This window comes from Salvelinus alpinus, chromosome 18, assembly GCF_045679555.1.
Source record: "Salvelinus alpinus chromosome 18, SLU_Salpinus.1, whole genome shotgun sequence".
Lineage (NCBI taxonomy): Eukaryota > Metazoa > Chordata > Actinopteri > Salmoniformes > Salmonidae > Salvelinus > Salvelinus alpinus.
This window is the reverse complement of record NC_092103.1, coordinates 390,140-413,580: the sequence shown is the minus strand read 5'-3', so window position 1 is coordinate 413,580 and position 23,441 is coordinate 390,140. Positions and strand designations below refer to the sequence as shown.

At 41.8% G+C, this 23,441-nt stretch overlaps 1 protein-coding gene across 2 annotated transcripts in view; it reads left to right on the top strand.

The window, feature by feature from the left end:
* LOC139544465 (calmodulin-regulated spectrin-associated protein 1-B-like) overlaps nt 1-13,349 on the top strand; it is a 112,371-nt gene extending 99,022 nt beyond the window's left edge. For both annotated transcript variants that reach the window (XM_071351591.1, XM_071351589.1), the window contains 2 exons: nt 9,049-9,167; nt 11,522-13,349. In XM_071351591.1, coding sequence (XP_071207692.1) covers nt 9,049-9,167; nt 11,522-11,815 — 413 coding nt within the window. In that variant the 3' untranslated portion in view covers nt 11,816-13,349. The remainder of the gene's footprint in view (nt 1-9,048; nt 9,168-11,521) is intronic.
* Nucleotides 13,350-23,441: the final 10,092 nt, after the last annotated feature.

The window sequence follows — 23,441 nt, the reverse complement described above, 5'->3', positions numbered from 1 at the left end:
AATTCTTGATGATCCGATAAATGGTTGATTTAGGTGCAATCTTACTGGCAGCAATATCCTTGCCTGTGAAGCCCTTTTTGTGCAAAGCAATGATGACGGCACGGTAACCATGGATGACAGAGGAAGAACAATGATTCCAAGCACCACCCTCCTTTTGAAGTTTCCAGTCTGTTATTCAAACTCAATCAGCATGACAGAGGGATCTCCAGCCTTGTCCTCGTCAACACTCACCTGTGTTAACGAGAGAATCACTGACATGATGTCAGCTGGTCCTTTTGTGGCAGGGCTGAAATGCAGTGGAAATGTTTTTGGGGGATTCAGTTCATTTGCATGGCAAATAGGGACTTGGCAATTAATTGCAATTCATCTGATCACTCTTCATAACATTCTGGAGTATATGCAAATTGCCATCATACAAACTGAGGCAGCAGACTTTGTGAAAATTAATATTTGTGTCATTCTCAAAACTTTTGGCCACGACTTTACATACAGTTGAAGTCGGAAGTTTACATACACCTTAGCCAAATACATTTAAACTCAGTTTTTCACAATTCCTGACATTTAATCCTAGTAAAAATTCCCTGTCTTAGGTCAATTAGGATCACCACTTTATTTTAAGAATGTGAAATATCAGAATAATAGTGATTTATTTAATCTTTTATTTCTTTCATCACATTCCCAGTGGGTCCCAGAAGTTTACATACACTCAATTAGTATTTGGTAGCATTGCCTTTAAATAGTTTAACTTGGGTCAAAGTTTCGGGTAGCCTTCCACAAGCTTCCCACAAAAAGTTGAGTGAATTTTGGCCCATTCCTCCTGACAGAGCTGGTGTAACTGAGTCAGGTTTGTAGACCTCCTTGCTCGCACACGCTTTTTCAGTTCTGATCACAAATTTTCTATAGGATTGAGGTCAGGGCTTTGTGATGGCCACTCCAATACCTTGACTTTGTTGTCCTAAAGCCATTTTGCCACAACTTTGGAAGTATGCTTGGGGTCATTGTCCATTTGGAAGACCCATTTGCGACCAAGCTTTAACTTCCTGAGTGATGTCTTGAGATGTTGCTTCCATATATCCACATAATTTTCCTGCCTCATGATGTCATCTATTTTGTAAAGTGCACCAGTCCCTCCTGCAGCAAAGCACCCCCACAACATGATGCTGCCACCCCCGTGCTTCACGGTTCGGATGGTGTTCTTTGGCTTGCAAGCCTCCCCCTTTTTCCTCCAAACATAACAATGGTCATTATGGCCAAGCAGTTCTATTTTTGTTTCATCAGACCAGAGGACATTTTTCCAAAAAGTACGATCTTTGTCCCCATGTGCAGTTGCAAACCGTAGTCTGGCTTTTTTATGGCGGTTTTGGAGCAGTGGCTTCTTCCTTGCTGAGCGGCCTTTCAGGTTATGTCGATATAGGACTCGTTTTACTGTAGATATAGATACTTTTGTACCTGTTTCCTCCAGCATCTTCACAAGGTCCTTTGCTGATGTTCTGGGATTGATTTGCACTTTTTGCACCAAAGTACGTTCATCTCAAGGAGACAGAACGCGTCTCCTGCCTGAACGGTATGACGGCTGAGTGGTCCCACGGTGTTTATACTTCTGTACTATTGTTTGTACAGATGAACGTGGTACCTTCAAGATTTTGGAAATTGCTCCAAAGGATGAACCAGACTTGTGGACGTCTACAATTATTTTTCTGAGGTCTTGGCTGATTTATTTTGATTTTCCCATGATGTCCAAAGGACAAATGTCAACCGGTCTAATGTCCATTGCTCTTCTATTCTCTTCTTCTTATTGGTGTCCTTTAGTAGTGGTTTCTTTGCAGCAATTCGACAATGAAGGCCTGATTTCACACAGTCTCCTCTGAACAGTTGATGTGTCTGTTCCTTGAACTCTGTGAAGCCTTTATTTGGGCTGCTATTTCTGAGGCTGGTAACTAATGAAATTATCCTCTGCAGCAGAGGTGACTCTGGGTCTTCCATTCATGTGGCGGTCCTCATGACAGACAGTTTCATCATAGCGCTTGAAGGTTATTGCAACTGAACTTGAAGAAATGTTCAAATTTCTTGAAATTTTCCGCATTGACTGACCTTCATGTCTTAAAGTAATGATGGACTGTCGTTTCTCTGTGCTTATTTGAGCTGTTCTTGCCATAATATGGACTTGGTCTTTTACCAAATAGGGATATCTTCTGTATACCACCCCTACCTTGTCACAACACAACTGATTGGCTCAAACGTATTAACCTCTACCGCTTCTCTCTCCCGGATCCGGGATCCTCCTCATCAAAAAAGCTGACTAGCATAGCCTAGCCTAACGCGACAGGGATATAATATAATTTCATGAAATCACAAGTCCAATACAGCAAATGAAAGATAAACATCTTGTGAATCCAGCCATCATTTCCAATTTTTTTAATGTTTTACAGCGAAAACACAATATATATTTATATTAGCTCACCACAATAGCCAAACACACAACGCCATTTATTCACCGCAAAGGTAGCTTTCACAAAACCCACAAATAGAGATGAAATTAATCACTAACCTTGAACAACTTCATCAGATGACAGTCTTATAACATCATGTTATACAATACATTTATGTTTTGTTCGAAAATGTGCATATTTAGAGGTACAAATCCTGGTTTTACATTGTGAATATGTAGCCATGATGCACCAAATTGTCCGGAGATATTTTGGACAGTCACGTAATCTAACCAAAGAACTCATCATAAACTTTACTAAAAAATACATGTTGTACAGCAAATGAAAGATACACTGGTTCTTAATGCAACCGCTGTGTTAGATTTAAAAAAATAACTTTAGTACAACATACAGCAAGCAATATTGTGAGACAGCGCTCACCAATTCTCCGCCTTGTTGGAGCCAACATATTCCACATAAATACGAAATAACATCATAAATATTCTCTTACTTTTGATGATCTTCCATCAGAATGTTGTGCAAGGAGTCCTAGTTCCAGAATAAATCGTTGTTTTGTTTTAGAATGTCCATTTCTTCTGTCGAATTAGCAACTTTGGCTAGCCATGTGGAGGGCACATGTCCAAGAAATCTTTGCGCCTGGAACGAAAAATTCTAAAATTCCCAATAAACGTCGAATAAACTGGTCAAACTCGGTAGAAAATCCTACTTTATGATGTTCTTCTCATATGTATCCAATAAAATCAGAGCCGGAGCATTTCGTCGTGTATACCTAACGCTTTTCAGAAGACAATGTGAGGTTCCCTGGTGCGCAGTTGAATACTGACAAAAGAGCGGACCTGTCACTCCAAAAGCTCTCATTCGGTCTCACATCAAGCTAGACACCCCATTCAACATTATACTGCCTGTTGACATCTAGTGGAAGGCGTATGAAGTGCATACAGATCCATAAATATAAGCCAGTTGAATAGGCAGGCCCTGACACAGAGCCCCATTTTCAGAATTTTCACTTCCTGTTTGGAAGTTTGCTGCCAAATGAGTTCTGTTTTACTCACAGATATAATTCAAACAGTTTTAGAAACTTCAGAGTGTTTTCTATCCAATTGTAATAATAATATGCATATTGTATGATCTAGAACAGAGTACAAGGTCGTTTAATTTGGGCACGATTTTTTCCCAAAGTGAAAACAGCGCCCCCTATTAAGAAGAAGTTTTAAGGAAAGAAATTCCACAAATTAACTTTTAAGAAGGCACATCTGTTAATAGAACTGTATTCCAGGTGACTACCTCATGAAGCTGGTTGAGAGAATGCCAAGAGTGTGCAAAACTGTCATCAAGTCAAGCGGTTGCTATTTGAAGAAAAAAGCACACCATGCAATTATCTGAGTACAGCGCTCAGACAAAAAACCAAGCCATACAAATACCCGCCATGTTGTGGAGTCAACAGACGTCAGAAATAGCATTATAAATATTCACTTACCTTTTGATGATCTTCATCAGAATGCTCTCCCAGGAATCCCAGTTCCACAATAAATGTGTGTTTTGTTCGCTAAAGTCCATCATTTATGTCCAAATACCTCCTTTTTTTTGGCGTGTTGAGTTCACAAATCCAGACGCACGGCAAGTCCAGGCGAAAGTTCAGACAAAAAGTTGTATTACAGTTCGTAGAAACATGTCAAACGATGTATAGAATCAATCTTTAGGATGTTTTTAACATAAATCTTCAATAATGTTCCAACCGGAGATTTCCTTTGTCTTTAGAATTGCAATGGAACGCAGGTCGCTCTCACGTGAGCGCGCATGATCAGCTCATGCCACTCTGGCAGACCTGTTACTCAATCAGCTCTCATTCGCCCCCACTTCACAGTAGAAGCATCAAACAAGGTTCTAAAGACTGATGACATCTAGTGGAAGCCTTAGGAAGTGCAATATGACCCCATAGACACTGTATATTCGATAGGCAATGACTTGAAAAACTACAAACCTCAGATTTCCCACTTCCTGGTTGGATTTTTTCTCAGGTTTTTGCCTGCCATACTCACAGACATCATTCAAACAGTTTTAGACACTTCATAGTGTTTTCTATACAAATCTACTAATAATATGCATATATTAGCAACTGGGCCTGAGTAGCAGGCAGTTTACTCTGGGCACTTTATTCATCCAAGCTACTCAATACTGCCCCCAGCCATAAGAAGTTAACACTTTTTTGGTTACTACATGATTCCATAGTTTTGATGTCATCACTATTATTCTACAATGTATAAATTAGTGTAAATAAATACAAATCCTTGAATGAGTAGGTGTCCAAACGTTTGACTGGTACTGTGTATATATACACATACAGTTGAAGTCGGAAGTTTACATACACAGTTTTTCAACCACTCCACACATTTCTTGTTAACAAACTATAATTTTGGCAAGTCGGTTAGGACATCTACTTTGTGCATGACACAAGTAATTTTTCCAACAATTGTTTACAGACAGATTATTTCACTTATAATTCACTGTATCACAATTCCAGTGGGTCAGAAGTTTACATACACTAAGTTGACTGTGCCTTGAAACAACTTGGAAAATTCCAGAAAATGATGTCTTGGCTTCTGTTAGGAGAAATATGTTCTCAGGTTCGTTAACCAATTCAATTTAACTTCTTGAGAATACAGGGGGTGCTATTTTCCCATTAGCATAATTTGCTCTACAGATTAAACTGCCTCTTATTCAATTATTGCTCTTACTATATGCATATAAATAATACCATTGGAAAGAAAACAATCTCTAGTTTCTAAAACCGTTTCAATTTTGTCTCTGAGTGATACAGAAGTCATTTGACAGCACTTTCCATGACCAAGAAGAAAAAAGCAAGATGTGTATGCCAGCTTCAACGCTCTGCCTATATATGGTCGTGCCCCCTATGACCCGAAACACACCTCATTGGCCTTCCTCTGGGTGTCAAGAGGACGTCAGAGGAAAAATATCTTGTTTATCTGGGACTGACGTGAAATGAGAGCTAATTCTTTGGCGTGACCGACAACTTCCGGTTGTCTAAATCGTGCGACTTTTAGCTGCGATTGTCTTCTTTTGTGCGGCCATTATGGATGAAAACTATCTCCGTCTCGAAGTTTGTTTGATACATGTGACCAGATCATCGTAATGTATGTTTTTTCAATATAGTTTAATCAGATTATTTGAATTTTTTCGGGAGTTTTGTGGTGTTCCGTTGTCTGAATTTATTTACGTTTGAGATCCGTGCCACTCGACCGGTACCTGTGCTAAATGGAGTGGGCAAGGAACAATTCTGAACGGAACCAACGACTCATCTTGACAAAGGACACTTTGATCAACATTCTGATGAAAGATCAGCCATAGTAAGACCCAATTTACGATGTTATATCATATCTGTTGTGCATGTGAACTGGCCGTGGGCGCCCAGCCGAATCTGCCTGGTATAGCTATGCTAATTTAGCGCTACATTTTGTTTTCGTTATAAAACATTTAATAAATCTGAAATATTGTTTGGATTCACCAGATGTTGGGCTTTCAATATCTGTACGCTGTGTATTTTTCTGAAATGTTTTAAGATGAGTAATTCGTTATATGACGTTGGTCTCTGTAATTGTTCTGGCTGGGTCAGCACTATTTCAGATTGCAGCTGCAATGTAGAACTGTGATTTATACCTGAAAAATGCAAATTTTTCCCAAAAAAAACTATGCTATACCATAAATATGTTATCAGACTGTCATCTTATGAAGTTGTTTCTTGGTTAGTGGCTATATATATTTTTATTTAGTCGAATTAGTGATAGCTACTGACGCAGGAAAAAGCTGTTGGGAGTAAAAATATCGTGTCCTTTGCTAACGTGGTTAGCTAATAGATTTACATATTGTGTCTTCCCTGTAAAACATTTTAAAAATCTGAAATGGTGGCTTTATTCACAAGACCTGTATCTTTCATCTGGTGTCTTAGACTTGTGATTTAATGATATTTAGATGCTACAAGTTACTTGTGACGCTATGCTAGCTATGCTACTCAGTGGGGTGGGGGGTGCTACCGGATCAGGGTTGGTGACTCGTGAGAAGTTTTAATTACTCAGTCTGCTATATCAGGATTTGTAGGATACTGATAGAAAGGAAAACAGACAAAGGCCCAGTCTACAATACTCAAATATTTTTTCACGGAACGTTCTGGCGTGCACAGTACAAAGACCATTTTATAGTGACACACATACTTCCACACAAACCATCAGGTATCTGCCCCGCCGACAGAGATTAGGGGAGTCCGTGAGAATAGCTTCTTCCTGCCCTCCCCCAAGATAGGGAGAGACCTGGGACTGGGAAGTTCTCAATGTCCCAGCCAAGGTTGGCACCGAATCTGGCTCAGACAGTCTGTTATCAAGATACTAGACACATTGTCCCCAAAACGTTGATTCTGACTAAGAACTACACTCCAGAAAATATTATTATTTTACTGACTAAAACCACCCACAGCATTAAAATAATCAAATGATTCTAATCACTTTCATACATGCATTATAATAATCTAATGATTCTAATAAATTTCATACAATCATATGGTTTCAGAGATATGGTTTCAGAGTGTAATATTCTATCATTTATTAAAACACAATTAAAACATATTTCCTTATCAGCTTCTGATAGACTAATTTACATAATTTGATTCAATTGGAGGTGTACCTGTGGATGTATTTCAAGGCCTACCTTCATACTCAGTGCCTATTTGCTTGACATCATGGGAAAATCAAAAGACATCAGCCAAGACCTCAGAAAAATGATTGTAGTCTGGTTCATCCTTTGGAGCAATTTCCAAATGCCTGAAGGTGCGAAAAGTGCAAATTAATCCCAGAACAACAGCAAAGGACCTTGTGCAGGTGCTGGAGGAAACGGGTACAAAAGTATCTATATCCACAGTAAAACGAGCCCTATGTCGACATAACCTGCAAGAAAGAAGCCACTGCTCCAAAACTACCATAAAAAATCCAGACTACGGATTACAACTGCACAGAAATGTCCTCTGGTCTGATGAAACAAAAATAGAACTGTTTGGCCATAATGACTAAGGAAAAAGGGGGAGGCTTGCAAGCCGAAGAACACATCCCAACCGTGAGGTACGGGGGTGGCAGCATCATGTTGTGGGGGTGCTTTGCTGCAGGAGGGACTGGTGCTAGATGCTAGATGTCATCATGAGCAACATCTCAAGACATCAGTCAGGAAGTTAAAGCTTGGTCGCAAATGGGTCTTCCAAATGGATAATGACCCCAAGCATACTTCCAAAGTTGTGGCAAAATGGCTTAAGGACAACAAAGTTGGAGTGGCCCTGACCTCAATCCTATAGAACATTTGTGGGCAATACTGAAAAGCTTGTGCGAGCAAGGAGGCTTACAAACCTGACTCAGTTACACCAGCTCTGTCAGGAGGAATGGGCCAAAAGTCAGGAATTGTGAAAAACTGAGTTTAAATGTATTTGGCTATGGTGTATGTACACTTCTGACTTCAACTGTACATGCATGCACGCACGCACGCACACACACATTAAAATACAAAAACACAGTCATGGTAAGCACAAATAAAACATCACAAATTACCCATAAAAGCGCTTATGTTCCTCCACAAACAAGTCCCCAATCAATACTTTAAAGTACTTTTTCAGGAAAGAGTGGTCTGCACGCAGTAGGCAAGCAGGCTGCGCACTGGCAGCTCAAGATGATTTGATTGACAGTTCTGGTCACCTAGTGATTAGTCCCACTTTAGAAGCAGCATTCCTTGACAGACAAGTAAAATTACCGTTCAGTGGCGCTTCGAAACTATCACCAGAGAAGGTTTTGTGTCTGCATTTATTTAAAAGCCGTAGTGTACCCTTACATGCTGACTAGACCGGACACGTCGCGTGGGCGAGGGTTACAAAATAAACGTACACATACATGTTATTCAATCATTGCACCCACACTGCTTGCAAGCGTGTGGGTGCAGAAGTTGGTTCTATTTGTGACGCTCAACAAGTCCTGCCTCCTCATTGGTTTTTAGGAGCATATACCCACGTGGGTGATTGAAAGATGAACTGAGGTCCAGAATCCAGTTGGTTGTGGTAATTCACCTTAAAGTTGGTTGCCAACCGCCATATAAAGTCCGAAGAAGAAGCCTGAAGGAAGGAGGGGAAATTACTAGAAACAAATTCAGTTTACCCTTTTGTCTGTGGATGAATTGTCAGAATAGAGGACCTTGTGCATTTTAGGTAAAATAACAACCCAGTGTTTACATCCCAGGACAAAATCAACATGCGCCCGATGGTGTCTGGTCAGCATGTTACAGACAAACGAACATGCTGTAGCCGAGGCGCTTTCAAGGGTATATGACTGTAGTAGCTATAACTTTATTGCCCGGCCCTAGCAGTCATACATACGTAATAGGACCATTATTCTGCATTGTAAATTGACATGGAATTTAATGATTTTTTTGTTATCGTTTTAACGGAAAATGGCTTTTTAAACATTAAGCAACATGTTTCATTTGTCACATCCCTAATGGTGAGTATTACATACACACCAGAGTACAATGGTGAGCATTAGGGTTTCTGTCCTCGTTGCAGGTCCCAAGCTGTTTAAGGAGTGTGTTTCCAAGTCCAACAAGCCGATAATCCACAATGCCATCACCCACTGCTGCCTGGCTGGCAAGGTCAACGAAGCCCAGAAGAACACCATCCTAGAGGTCAGTCCATCCATAGTATGGCAGTACTAGCAGGTCTCCATGATTTTACTATAGCCAAAAATATCAAAGCAACATGTAAAGTGTTGGTCCCATGTTTCGGGGACCGAGTGGCGCACCGGTCTAAGGCACTGTATCGCAGTGCTAAAGGCGTCACGACAGACCCGGGTTCGATCCCGGGCTGTATCACAACTGGCCGTGATCGGGAGTCCCATAGGGCGGTGCACAATTGGCCCAGCGTCGTCCAGGTTTGGCCGGGGTAGGCCGTCATTGCAAATAAGAATTTATTCTTAGCTGACTTGCCTAGTTAAGTAAAGGTTAAATAAATAAATTAGCTGAAATAAAATATCCCAGAAATGTTCCATAAGCACAAATTTGTTTACATCCCTGTTAGTGTGCATTTCTCCTTTGCCAAGATAATCCATCCACCTGGCAGGTGTGGCATATCAAGAAGCTGATTAAACAGCATTATCATTACACAGGTGCACCTTGTACTGGGGACAATAAAAAGCCACTCTAAAATGTGCAGTTTTGTCACATCACACAATGTCACAGATGTCTCAAGTTTTGAGGGAGTGTGCAATTGGCTTGCGACTGCAGGAATGTCCACCAGAGCTGTTGCCAGAGAATTGAATGTTCATTTCTCGACCATAATCCGCCTCCAACGTTGTTTTGGAGAATTTGGCAGTACGTCCAACTGGACTCACAACTGCAGACCACGCGTAACCACGCCAGCCCAGGACTTCCACATCCGGGTTCTTCACCTGAGTAATCATCTGGGACCACCCACCCAGACAGCTGATGAAACTGTGGGTTTGCACAACCAAAGAATTTCTGCACAAACTGTCAGAATGCAAAGTTTGTTTTTTCATGGTTCGGGCTAGGCCACTTAGTTCCAGTGTAAGGAAATTTTAACGTTACAGCATGTAATGACTTTCTAGACGATTTTGTGCTTCCAACTTTGTGACTAATTTGGGGAAGGCCCTTTCCTGTTTCCGCATGACAATGCCCTTGTGCACAAAGCGAGGTCCGTACAGAAATGTTTTTTTGAGATCGGTGTGGAAGAACTTGACTGGCCTGCACACAGCCCTGACCTCAACCCCATCGAACACCTTTGGGATGAATTGAAACGCCGACTGCGAGCCAGGCCTAATCGCCCAACATCAGTGCCCGACCTCAATATTGCTCTTGTGGCTGAGTGGAAGCATGTCCTTACATTTACATTTAAGTCATTTAGCAGACGCTCTTATCCAGAGCGACTTACAAATTGTCCTCACAGTAATGTTCCAACATCTAGTGGAAAGCCTTCCCATAAGAGTGGAGGCTGTTATAGCAGCAAAGGGGGGACCAACTCCATATTAATGCCCATGATTTTGGAATGAGATGTTTGACGAGCAGATACTTTTGGTCACTCTGCACAAACTGTCAGAAACCGTCTCAGGGAAGCTCATGCACGTGCTCATCGTCCTCACCAGGGTCTTGACCTGACTGCATCATAACTGACTTCAGTGGGAAAATGCTGACCTTCGATGGCCACTGGCACTCTGGAGAAGTGTGCTCTTCACGGATGAATCCCTGTTTCAACTGTACTGGGCAGATGGCGTCGTGTGGGCGAGCGGTTTGCTGATGTCAGCTGAGAGTCCCCTATGGTAGCGGTGGGGTTATGATATGGGCAGGCATAAGCTACGGACAACTAACACAATTGCATTTTATCATGATGAGATCCTGAGGCCCATTTCTTTTAAGGTATCTGTGATCAACAGATGCATGCATATCTGTATTCCCAGTCATGTGAAATCCATAGATTAGTGCCTAAGGAATTTATTTCAATTGTCTGATTTCCGTATATGAACTGTAACTCAGTAAAACATTGTTGCATTTATATTTTGTTCAGTGCAGAAGGCCTCTGCAATTTCAGTATAGACAATTAATTTTCCTCATTACCTGTGAAAATGATTTGAGGTGAGTCAGTAGTATTGTAGTTCTCGAAGGAGTCTGTGATTTTACTATAGCCAATGAATTGTCCACATTACTAGTGTCAAGAAGTTAGACTGTTTTCTCTTCTACTGTATACGAGTCAATAAAAACATCAGAATGTTTGGCCTAAATGTTTTGAGGAAAAATGTGTTTTAGAAAGATCAGCTTGAAATTGACATGGTATAATTGATTCAACAACCAATTTGTTCAAGTATGAACCAGAACATCAAAAGACTAGTTATTTCTAAGTGTTTATACAGCTAACTTGGTTATCCTGTTTTGTTATATATCCCTCTGATTCCCACTGTATAGTAGAGTTTGATGTTCTTTTTCCCATGGTTACTAATGGTTGTTTCTTCCATCTGTCTCTCCAATGCCAGGAGCTGGAGAGGTGTGAGGCCAACCACCTGATGATTCTGTTCAGGGACGGTAGCTGCCAGTTCCGAGCCATCTACTCCTTCTCCCCCGACACAGAGGAGATTGTCAAGTTCACCGGCACGGGGCCACGCAGCATCAGCCGCAAGATGATCGACAAGCTCTACAAGTACAGCTCCGACCGCAAGCAGTTCAACTGCATCCCCGCCAAGACCGTGTCAGTCAGCGTGGATGCCCTGACCATACACAACCACCTGTGGCAGATCAAGAGGCCCAGCGGATCTTCTAGGAAGAAGTGAGGAAGGGAAGAAGAGGAGGACGAGAAGGCACTCCATAGGCATTCATTCTACGATTGGGCAGGACCCAGTAGTCTCGGATATGACCCTTCTGTGGGTTTGGCCTGTTGATGACGGGGGATTGGTCTATTGCTGTGTGTGTGTGTGTAGCCTTCGGATTGGTGTAAATGGCGGTCTCCATGGAGATGGACGTGAGAATTTTAATGAACACCTTCCAACTAACTGAATGAGTCTTTTAAAGATTAGGAATGTTTTAGTTTTTTCTCAAGGCAGTTTTCTGCATGTGGCACTTTTTATGCTAACTGAGGAATAGCCTATAGTTTAGCGCTGAACCCACTTCTATACAGTACTTTACCCTTATGTAGTGGATCGAAAAGACAAAACTACAAAGTAATACTGAAACTACAAACAACTGAAATAAGTGCAAATAGAGGCAGCACTGAAAGTACAGACGCTACAGACTTATAATAATAGAAACCACAGCCATTGTCAAAATTGTTTGAAAGTGCTTGTTCTAGTCTGGCAAAATCCTGCTGCTGTGACCCCTCTGGTCTCCTTCAAAAGGCTATTTATTCAATAATACTAGTATGGGCTATTAAGTGATTTTACCATGAATAAACTTTACTTAACCTTTTTTTTAGTTATGAAAATGATGAGAAAGATATGGTCAAGTCTTGTTTTTGTGTGTGTTTTTGCAGATGTTTGTGGAAAGGGGGGGGTTGGGAATGCTGTGTGTTTCTCTGAATGTGTTTACTCGTTAAATGATGCTTTAACAAAGGTTTTGTCATGCAATGGAACAAGCGCCACCACTGTTTAATTCAGTTAGAACATGAATGCTCTTGTCCCAGGAGAAGGGAGGCTCATCATTTCCTCAGTGTTATTGTTAGTGGGGAGGTGGTGATTAGTATTTACTCGGTTCCAAACGAGCACGCTTTGGGTTTCAGTGTATTGCACTCTATCTACAGTATGTTACAGCAGAATACTGGCCCACGATCAATGGTACTCAGGAAGATCCAAATCCACCGAATGTCTCTCTGGTGGTAAGCTCACTCTTACCACCAGAGAGACACCAAGGTCTTCTGCTGCTTTTCACTAAAACACTCAGAACCTTATCTGAAGTAACTGACTAGGTTTACGATTTTTTTCTGGCAATGTGATCTGACCAGGACAACAAAAACAACTATTGGCTCTAACATGAGCCAGGATTTTTCCCTACTCACATGGTCTGGGAAAAGTCCTGGCCCCATTCATGACCTAAACCTGCTGTCTGTGAGCACTAAGAGCAGCTCTACCATGACTGACTATGCCTCAAGTTCATTCAAGTCAAGGGACACTGGACAATACTTGATATTATTTGCTGCATTTTGTACATTTGAGCAGTGGTTTTGTATATACTGTACCACCTTATGTTTACTAAAAGTTGGCGCAATTGAATTTTTCATTACTGGCTTTAAAGATTGTATTTGTTTCTTTAAAATATTCTACTATATATTTATTTTGAAAAACACTAGTGTAATAAATATTACTGGTAAACTAACAATGGTTCCTTTGCTTTGTTGCCTATGATTTCATTTAATTCATGAATATTTATTTGTATTGTGTTTTTTTCCCAGCTGTTGATCATAATGGATTGCATTGCTTCTAAACTGGATTAAGATCTTGATTTATCATGCCATTATCTCATCATGGGGGATAGAGTTCAAGCAGTGCATTGGAAAAGGCACATACAAATAGCACTACAGTCTGAAGTGTAGCCTATGATTTAAGCATGCTTTCAGCTTTTTATTTGGAAAACTAATCCTTGGGCCAGCCAGGTGGACACTATCTTTATTTTATGAAATGTCTTTATAAACATACCATATTTTTGGAGAACTAAATATAGTCCTGCTTATTCAAGTCGGACTTCTTTCTGAATGAGCTGTGTAGCGCATCTAGTCTGCGTCGTTTATACCTGTTGACGTGCTGAGCGCAAGCAACGTCAGAGAATCTCTTCCTCCAGTGCATTAAAAAAAAACTACAGTCGATGTCCGTGCCCCCGCTGAAATCAAATTAGCGTAATAATACAAAAGCATACAAATAAGTCAGTTTAAGCTAGAGAGAGGTTTTTTTGTTGTTGCGTTGGATATGTCTCAATCCACCACATCCACCAATGTCAAATCAAATGTTACTTGTCACATGAGCCAAATACAACAGGTGTAGACCTTAAAGTGAAATGCTTACTTACAAGCCCTTAACCAACAATGCAGTTTTAAGAAAATACCAACAAAAAAAAGTAAGAGATAAGAATAACAAATAATTAAAGACAGCAGTAAATAACAATAGCGGGGCTATATACAGGGGGTACCGGTACAGAGTCAATGTCCGGAGGCACCGGTGTCGAGGTAATTGAGGTATGGTACATGTACATGTAGGTAGAGTTATTAAAGTGACTAGATAATAATAGAGTAGCAGCAGCATAGAGGGGGGGTCTGGGTAGCCATTTGATTAGCTGTTCAGGAGTCTTATATCTTGGGGGTAGAAGCTGTTTAGAAGCCTCATGGACCTAGACTTGGCGCTCCGGTATCGCTTGCCGTGCGGTAGCAGAGAGAACAGTCAATGACTAGGGTGGCTGGAGTCTTTGACAATTTTTAGCACCTTCCTCTGACACCGCTTGGTATAGAGGTCCTGATGCAGGAGGCTTGGCCCTGGTGATGTACTGAGCCGTACACACTACCCTCTGTATCGCCTTGCGGTCGGAGACCGAGCAGGTGCCATACCAGGCAGTGATGCAACCGATGGTGCAGCTGTAAAACCTTTTGAGGATCTGAGGACCCATGCCAAATCTTTTCAGAATCCTGGGGGGGAATAGGTTTTGTTGTGCCCTCTTCACAGCTGTCTTGGTGTGCTTGGACCATGTTGGTGATGTGGACGCCAAGGAACTTGACGCTCTCAACCTGCTCCACTACAGCCCCGTCGATGAGAATGGGGGCGTGCTCGGTCCTCCTTTTCCTGTAGTCCACAATCATCTCCTTTGTCTTGATCCCGTTGAGGGAGAAGTTGTTGTCCTTGCACCACATTGTCAGGTCTCTGACCTCCTCCCTGTCTCGTTGTCAGTGATGAGTCGCACTTCTGCATCTGCGGTGATATGTGACAGCGCTAGAGCGGTGTTTGTCAGACCATGAGACATCCCGAAATGTCTTCTCACAAAACTGTCTGTAGCGTCTGAACGGTTTGGCCTACATGACCCCTCTATGGAAAGATGAGACTCTCATGAACACAATAGTGTTCTCCGTTTTGCTCTACGACCCACACCAGCATCTTGGAACTTGTCTGAAGTCGGTACAGCCGATCTGCCAACTTCTGTCTGTAGCGTCCGAACAGTTTGGGCTACACAAGACTCGTCTGAAGGTCCCCCGGTATCAGTGGGAAAAAATAAATGGAAGTATATATGGAGATTTTTTTAGTGCCACAAATAAGGAGTTAAATATATGTATTTCCTGATTGTTCTTTTATGTGACCCGTTTCAAGAAGATTGACGTATGTCGCACATTACTACTTAATCAAAAAGTTTTTGGGGCAGAAATGCTTTCTGGAATGTGAACTTTCATGTGCCTTAATAACAAACTTGTATGCCATCTGTAAATATTAGGGATGCACGACATATCGGTAAGCATATTGGAATCGAACGATATTAGCTAAAAATGACGCCGATGTTGGCATTTGAATTTGAATTTGTTAGTTCAAATTAACTGCGCCACAGTTAATTTGCCCACTCGCGAATATATCCAAAACTATTGTCAGCTTGACTGTGAGACTAACGTGATTTTAACGTCATTGCCAAATGTGAAAATGTCTTTATACAAAAGAAAATACGTCTCATTAGTTAGGTTTGAAAAAGTCCACAGAAGCTCGGAATCAGATCTGTGGGGAAAAAGGTAGAGGGAGTTTTGCAGGCCTTCATTTCACATGGGTGTTCAAAAAAAGAAGTGGAAGTTAACAAATGTTCCAGCCTCGCAATAACTATCTTTCACATGGACACTGAAAAGATCCACAAATGGCTGTATGTGGTATGGAGCAAGGACAGGAGAGGTGTTCAAACAGAGGTTCTTAAAGGAAGGCGCACAGGTAGGCCTCATGAAAAACAATGTTTCCTGAACAAGCATACAATTCTCTGTATGCTCATCGTCACTGGAGCTCTCCTATGTTTTGGAGAATTTTCATATGATCTTTTTAATTACAGTAATAGGCAGTGATTTGTCATTGAGTGAGCTTGATAACGTGAATGAATCTCTTTTCATAGCATCGCTTTCATATACATTAAGACAAATCCTTCCGTGAGTATTAGCACACAGTTTACATAACCTGCTAATGACAATGGGCTGCCTCGCTTCCTCATTGACTTGATATTTGAGTGCATTCACAACAAGCCACCTGCAGCAGTGCATTTGAGGGTTACTTTTTCTGATGAAAATAGTTATTTGATGCATGGCCTACTATTTCTAACACCAAAATGTATAATATTCACACCACAACTACACGTTGATTATATAGATTTTTTTCCTGTGCAGTGATCAACTTACATTTTGATAGCTTTTTGTATTTCTGAGTGACGTAAAGGTATCGACATAGTGATTAATTCACTTTTAATGTCATTACAGAAAAATGACAACAACATGATTGAGTTAACAACACGTTAGAAACAGAGCATGTCATGAAACTGGCTAATAAAGATGACAATGGAAAGGGAAATATTGATGATGGCCAGAAATCCAGTCAACACCAACTAGATGATTACTCCAGAGACAGAGGGACAGAAGGTGAGGCAGACTCTAGAGGACAGGAAAGAAGACATACGAGCACAACGTGATGAAGAGTACTCCGGAGACAGAGGGACAGAACAAGTGAGTGATGCTAAAAGAACGACCAGACCAGGGGTAAAGTCATTTTCCATTTCTATTAAGGTGGATGAAAATAAAGCCCTTACCAGGTACCTCAAATCTTCAACAGCCATGGACAGATGTGCTTTATTCTGAATTGAATAAGGTCAATCCATGCTGCACCTTGGCATTCAAATACCAGCATATCAAAGCTAGTCACAGCCGGAAAAAAGCCTCACCTTACTCCTGTGCCTCGGCCATCTGCACCTTTCAGCCACGTAAAGTGAAATACATGTTTTTACGACAAAAAAGGCCTAGCAAATATAGCAAATATGTCAATATCATAGTATTCAGATTTAGTGAGGTGACACACACAACGAAGTGAGAGAAGATGTAGGCCTGTAAGATATAATCGCAGAGGTGCAGTAGCAAAGGCAGTACAAAAAGGTGCCAGCAACCACCACTACAGACAGTTAAAAAAACACACATACAGAGGAGATTTTGGCAGGCGACATTAAAAGAAGCCTTTCAAAAGATGTTCTCAAAGTGATTGGGGCTGAAATCAGAAAGCGCACAAGGCTGCACGATGACATGATGCTAGAGCTCATGCGTGCATCTAAAGGTTTTGAAGGCGTGTGCCACAACATCTCCAAGTCGAGCCGTTTGGCGTTCACTTGTACACAGAAAAGTGTTTGAAGATCCTAGTTGAACATCTGAGTCCAGTGACTCATCATCTTGATGCCACTGGTGGGGTTGTGTCTAAGATTAGCAATCAAAGTAAAAGAGATTTGTACTACGCTCTGGCTCTGCCCGGAATGGGCAAGGCTAAACCACCCCTATGTCACGTATACTCCCTCTCCGGCCTCTAGGTCATCAGGCTGCTGATTATCCCGCGCACCTGTCACCATCGTCAAGCGCACCAGCGCCTCATGACACTCACCTGGACTCCATCACCTCCTTGATTATCTTCCCTGTATCTGTCACTCCCCTTGGTTCTTTCCTCAGGTGTTATTGACTGTTTCATGTCGGTGCGTTGTTTGTGTTTCGTGTTTATTTATGAATTAAAACACTCACTCCTTGTATGTGTTCCTGACTCTCAGCGCACTCGTTACACCCTCCCTGTATCCGAGATGATTAGTGTCCAGCACTCCATCCCAACAATAACCTTTTGGTTAATGGAGACAGTATGCAAGGTCTCACAAATGACAAGCTGCAAGGTGAGACAGATGAAGGCTGATTTCCGCTGGGCGATGATTGGAAGTATATTGTTCTCATTTAACAAAGAGAGCATCACTTATCTAAACAGAGCCCACGGCATAGTTTCCTTGGAGGAAAAAGAAGATTGCGAAGACTTCACAGTGCTCCATCTATGCTCTGCCCACATCATTAAGGCTGTCGCCCAGGGATTTGGGAACAAAACGAATGACGATGGGCTCAGAGTATGCAACTTTTTGCTTTGCCTTGTTGCTCAACAGCACCTCTTTCTTCGAGGCACTTGTGCTTTTCAAATCACAACATGAAAGTAATCTTGTGGATGAATCACAAAAGTATTTAGATGACAGTATTATGAAGTCAGAGAAGGTGAAAGTGGAGGATGTGATGAGAGATGACAGTTATGAAGAAAGTGCAATGTCAGCAAAAAACAAAACATGTGGCCAATCTCCCTTCACAAGTGAATTCATGTCAGTCGTTAATCATTCGCAGAGTCTTCTGGAGGAGACAGACAGTGCCTGAAAATACGTTTTTCTGCCCTGAGATAATCCATGTTCTAATGGACACTTACATGGCCATTTTCCCCCTTCGGAGTGGGATACTGCTGGATGACCTTACAAGATATTGTAATGTGACCAACACAACATTGCAATCAGCGAAATCACGGGACACTAACTGCTATGTGGAACAGTGGTTCTGGATCCTGAAACATTCCATTTTGCGAAAGAAGAAATTCCTCCGTCCAGCTGAATTCATTTTGAAAATGCTTCACATAATAAAACATGACCTGCCAGAATCACAGTTCACAAAATCCCCCTACCGCAAGAAGTCGTTGGACCAGGAAGAGGAGCAGTGGGCCAAGAGAACAAGAAAAGACACACCTGACAAGTCCAGGTCAAAGTATTTCCAGCCTCCCAGACAATTACCTGAGCCAAAGAAGAAAGATGAAAGCAGGGATGAGGCAACATTACTTCAAGACAACGAGGCTGCAGGCCAGGCCAAGACAACGAGGCTGCAGGCCAGGTATGTTTTTTCCCCAAATGTTAAAGGATTGTGATAGATTTTTTTCAGTTTATGTTGAATTGAGCGGACAATAACTCTTTAGAAGAGTGGTGAAGAAAGAATTGTGGCGAAGAAGGAATTGTGTGGTGGTTGCTGTTGTGAGGTCTACAAACACAAAGTCCTCTTTCACTGTAAAAAAAAAAGAAGTTTTTTTCAATTAAGTCAAAATAACTTATTTCATCTATTGAAGTCAACTAAATGTGCAAAATGTGTTGATTTGACAAATCATGTTAATAAGTGAAGTTGCCTTCAACTCAACAAAAGCTGTAAAGGTAAAAAATCTAGAACAATTTGCTCAGTCAACATTCAAATCAGAAATAATAAGTCAAACTAAAACAAGAGCCTAGTTGTGCTGACGAAAAATGGCAAGTTATAATAACCACAAGTCATGACATTGTCTTAACTTACAAAATCAAGTGGAATCAGCAATAAACTGTGTTCACTCAACTTTCAAATGAGAGTCAAATGAACAAAATAAAGACAACAGTTGTTTTGACTTTAAATGTCAAGTTAGGATAACTACAAATCTTGACATGAACTTTACTTACAAAATGAAGTTAAATCAGCTAAGACCTGTGTGTTAACTTAACTTTCAAGTCAGAACCAAAAGGTCAAATCAACAATACCAAGGTAACAGTTGTGTGTACTAAACATTTCAAGTTATGATAACTACAATTAATTACACTGTCTTAACTTACAAAATCAATTTGAATTCACTAAGAAAGATTTGTTCAGTCAACTTACAAATCAGAATCGGTAGGATGGTCAGTTTTACGAGGGTATGTTTGGCAGCATGAGTGAAGGATGCTTGGTTGCGAAATAGGAAGCCAATTCTAGATTTAACTTTGGATTGGAGATGTTTGATGTGAGTCTGGAAGGAGAATTTACAGTCTAACCAGACACCTATGTATTTGTAGTTGTCCACATATTCTAAGTCAGAACCGTCCAGAGTAGTGATGCTGGACAAGCGGGCAGGTGCAGGCAGCGATCGGTTGAAGAGCATGCATTTAGTTTTACTTGTATTTAAGAGCAGTTGGAGGCCACGGAAGGAGAGTTGTATGGCATTGACGCTCGTCTGGAGGGTTGTTAACACAGTGTCCAAAGAAGGGCCAGAAGTATACAGAATGGTGTCGTCTGCGTAGAGGTGGATCAGAGACTCACCAGCAGCAAGAGCGACATCATTGATGTATACAGAGAAGAGAGTCGGCCCAAGAACTGAACCCTGTGGCACCCCCATAGAGACTGCCAGAGGCCCGGACAACAGGCCCTCCGATTTGACACACTGAACTCTATCAGAGAAGTAGTTTGTGAACCAGGCGAGGCAATCATTTGAGAAACCAAGGCTATCGAGTCTGCCAATGAGGATGTGGTGATTGACAGAGTCGAAAGCCTTGGCCAGGTCAATGAATACGGCTGCACAGTATTGTTTCTTATCGATGGTGGTTAAGATATCGTTTAGGACCTTGAGCGTGGCTGAGGTGCACCCATGACCAGCTCTGAAACCAGATTGCATAGCGGAGAAGGTGCGGTGGAATTCGAAATGGTCGGTAATCTGTTTGTTGACTTGGCTTTCGAAGACCTTAGAAAGGCAGGGTAGGATAGATATAGGTCTGTAGCAGTTTGGGTCAAGAGTGTCCCCCCCTTTGAAGAGGGGGATGACCGCAGCTGCTTTCCAATCTTTGGGAATCTCAGACGACACGAAAGAGAGGTTGAATAGGCTAGTAAACGGGGTTGCAACAATTTCGGCAGATCATTTTAGAAAGAGAGGGTCCAGATTGTCTTGCCCGGCTGATTTGTAGGGTCCAGATTTTGCAGCTCTTTCAGAACATCAGCTGACTGGATTTGGGAGAAGGTGAAATGGGGAAGGCTTGGGCGAGTTGCTGTGGGGGGTGCAGTGCTGTTGACCGGGGTAGGGGTAGCCAGGTGGAAAGCATGGCCAGCCGTAGAAAATGCTTATTGAAATTCTCAATTATAGTGGATTTATCGGTGGTGACAGAGTTTCCTATCCTCAGTGCAGTGGGCAGCTGGGAGGAGGTGTTCTTATTCTCCATGGACTTTACAGTGTCCCAGACCTTTTTGAGTTTGTGTTGCAGGAAGCAAATTTCTGCTTGAAAAAGCTAGCCTTGGCTTTTCTAACTGCCTGTGTATATTGGTTTCTAACTTCCCTGAAAAGTTGCATATCACGGGGGCTGTTTGATGCTAATGCAGAATGCCACAGATTGTTTTTGTGTTGGTTAAGGGCAGTCAGGTCTGGAGAGAACCAAGGGCTCTATCTGTTCCTGGTTCTAAATTTCTTGAATGGGGCATGCTTATTTAAGATGGTGAGGAAGGCATTTAAAAAAAATAACCAGGCATCCTCTACTGACGGGATGAGGTCAATATCCTTCCAGGATACCTGGGCCAGGTCGATTAGAAAGGCCTGCTCGCTGAAGTGTTTCAGGGAGCGTTTGACAGTAATGAGTGGAGGTTGTTTGACCGCTGACCCATTACCGGTGGAAGAACCAGAGGCGTCAACGGCAGCAGGAGAAACTCCCAAGAAGAAGAAAAAGAAGTCCAAGAAAGCCGAGGCGATGGACGTAGAGGAAGAGGAGGCGCCCGTCTCTCCCACAGAGGAATCGTCAAAGAAGAAGAAGAAGAAGAAAAAGGTGAAGGAGGAAGAGGGAGAATAATCTGGTCGGGGAGAAACTGTATTATATTAGGACTTTTAGTCGCTCTCTTGTAAGTCGCTCTGGATAAGAGCGTCTGCTAAATGACTTAAATGTAAATGTAAATTACGGATGCAGGCAATGAGGCAGTGATCGCTGAGATCTTGGTTGAAAACAGCAGAGGTGTATTTAGAGGGAAAGTTGGTTAGGATGATATCTATGAGGGTGCCCGTGTTTACGGCTTTGGGGTGGTACCTGATAGGTTCATTGATCATTTGTGTGAGATTGAGGGCATCAAGCTTAGATTGTAGGATGGCTGGGGTGTTAAGCATGTCCAAGTTTAGGTCACCTAGCAGCACGAGCTCTGAAGATAGATTGGGGGCAATCAGTTCACATATGGTGTCCAGAGCACAGCTGGGGGCAGAGGGTGGTCTATAGCAGGCGGCAACGGTGAGAGACTTGTTTTTAGAGGTGGATTTTTAAAAGTAGAAGTTCAAATTGTTTGGGTACAGACCTGGATAGTAGGACAGAACTCTGCAGGCTATCTCTGCAGTAGATTGCAACACCGCCCCCTTTGGCCGTTCTATCTTGTCTGAAAATGTTGTAGTTAGGGATGGAGATTTCAGAGTTTTTGGTGGTCTTCCTAAGCCAGGATTCAGACACGGATTGGACATCCGGGTTGGCAGAGTGTGCTAAAGCAGTGAATAAAACAAACTTAGGGAGGAGGCTTCTAATGTTAACATGCATGAAACCAAGGCTATTACGGTTACAGAAGTCATCAAAAGAGAGCTCCTGGGGAATAGGAGTGGAGCTAGGCACTGCAGGGCCTGGATTCACCTCTACATCACCAGAGGAACAGAGTAGGAGTAGGATAAGGGTATGGCTAAAAGCTATGAGAATTGGTCGTCTAGGACGTCCGGAACAGAGAGTTAAAGGAGCAGGTTTCTGGGGGCGATAAAATAGCTTCAATGTATAATGTACTGGCTAACTTCTGGCTAACTTCTGGCTAGCTTCTGTTGTGGATTTCAGATTTGAGGTGAATAATACTTTTTTTTATTGGTGAGGCAGGTTGCAGGAGAGTGTTTTGAAGTTGAGTTTTTAGAAGAAAAAAAATATATATATATAAAAAAAGATTTGCGAAGAAAAGATGTAAATATAATGTATATATAATATATATAATGATATGGATGAAAAATAGAGGGATTTCATATACTGAATTATTTGATAAATACATATCTGTGCTCTTGGACACATCATCAGTGATGTTTCCTATGATCATGTTTTAGGTCTTTCAACATTATACAACTTCACCCATCAGACCTTGGCTTATGTCATAAGTGACATTATGCTAGTTCCCATGGATTTACTGATCCCCTCTATTTCAAGGTGTGACTAACCACTAGCCAACTTCCTGTTACAAAATAACAATATGCACTTGTTCCTATCTTTCAGTACAATCGTGGAAGGATGGGATGATGGAGGTCAAACACAAAAGATGGCGCCCAGTTCTTAAAACGGTGGAAAACCGTTCACAGGTAACCTTAATCCCTATCATCAGATGACATGCTTACATTTAACATTTTTACATTTAAGTCATTTAGCAGACGCTCTTATCCAGAGCGACTTACAAATTGGTGCATTCACCTTATGATATCCAGTGGAACAACCACTTTACAATAGTGCATCTAACTCTTTTAAGGGGGGGGGGTTAGAAGGATTACTTTATCCTATCCTAGGTATTCCTTAAAGAGGTGGGGTTTCAGGTGTCTCCGGAAGGTGGTGATTGACTCCGCTGACCTGGCGTCGTGAGGGAGTTTGTTCCACCATTGGGGTGCCAGAGGTGCTTGAAGAGGT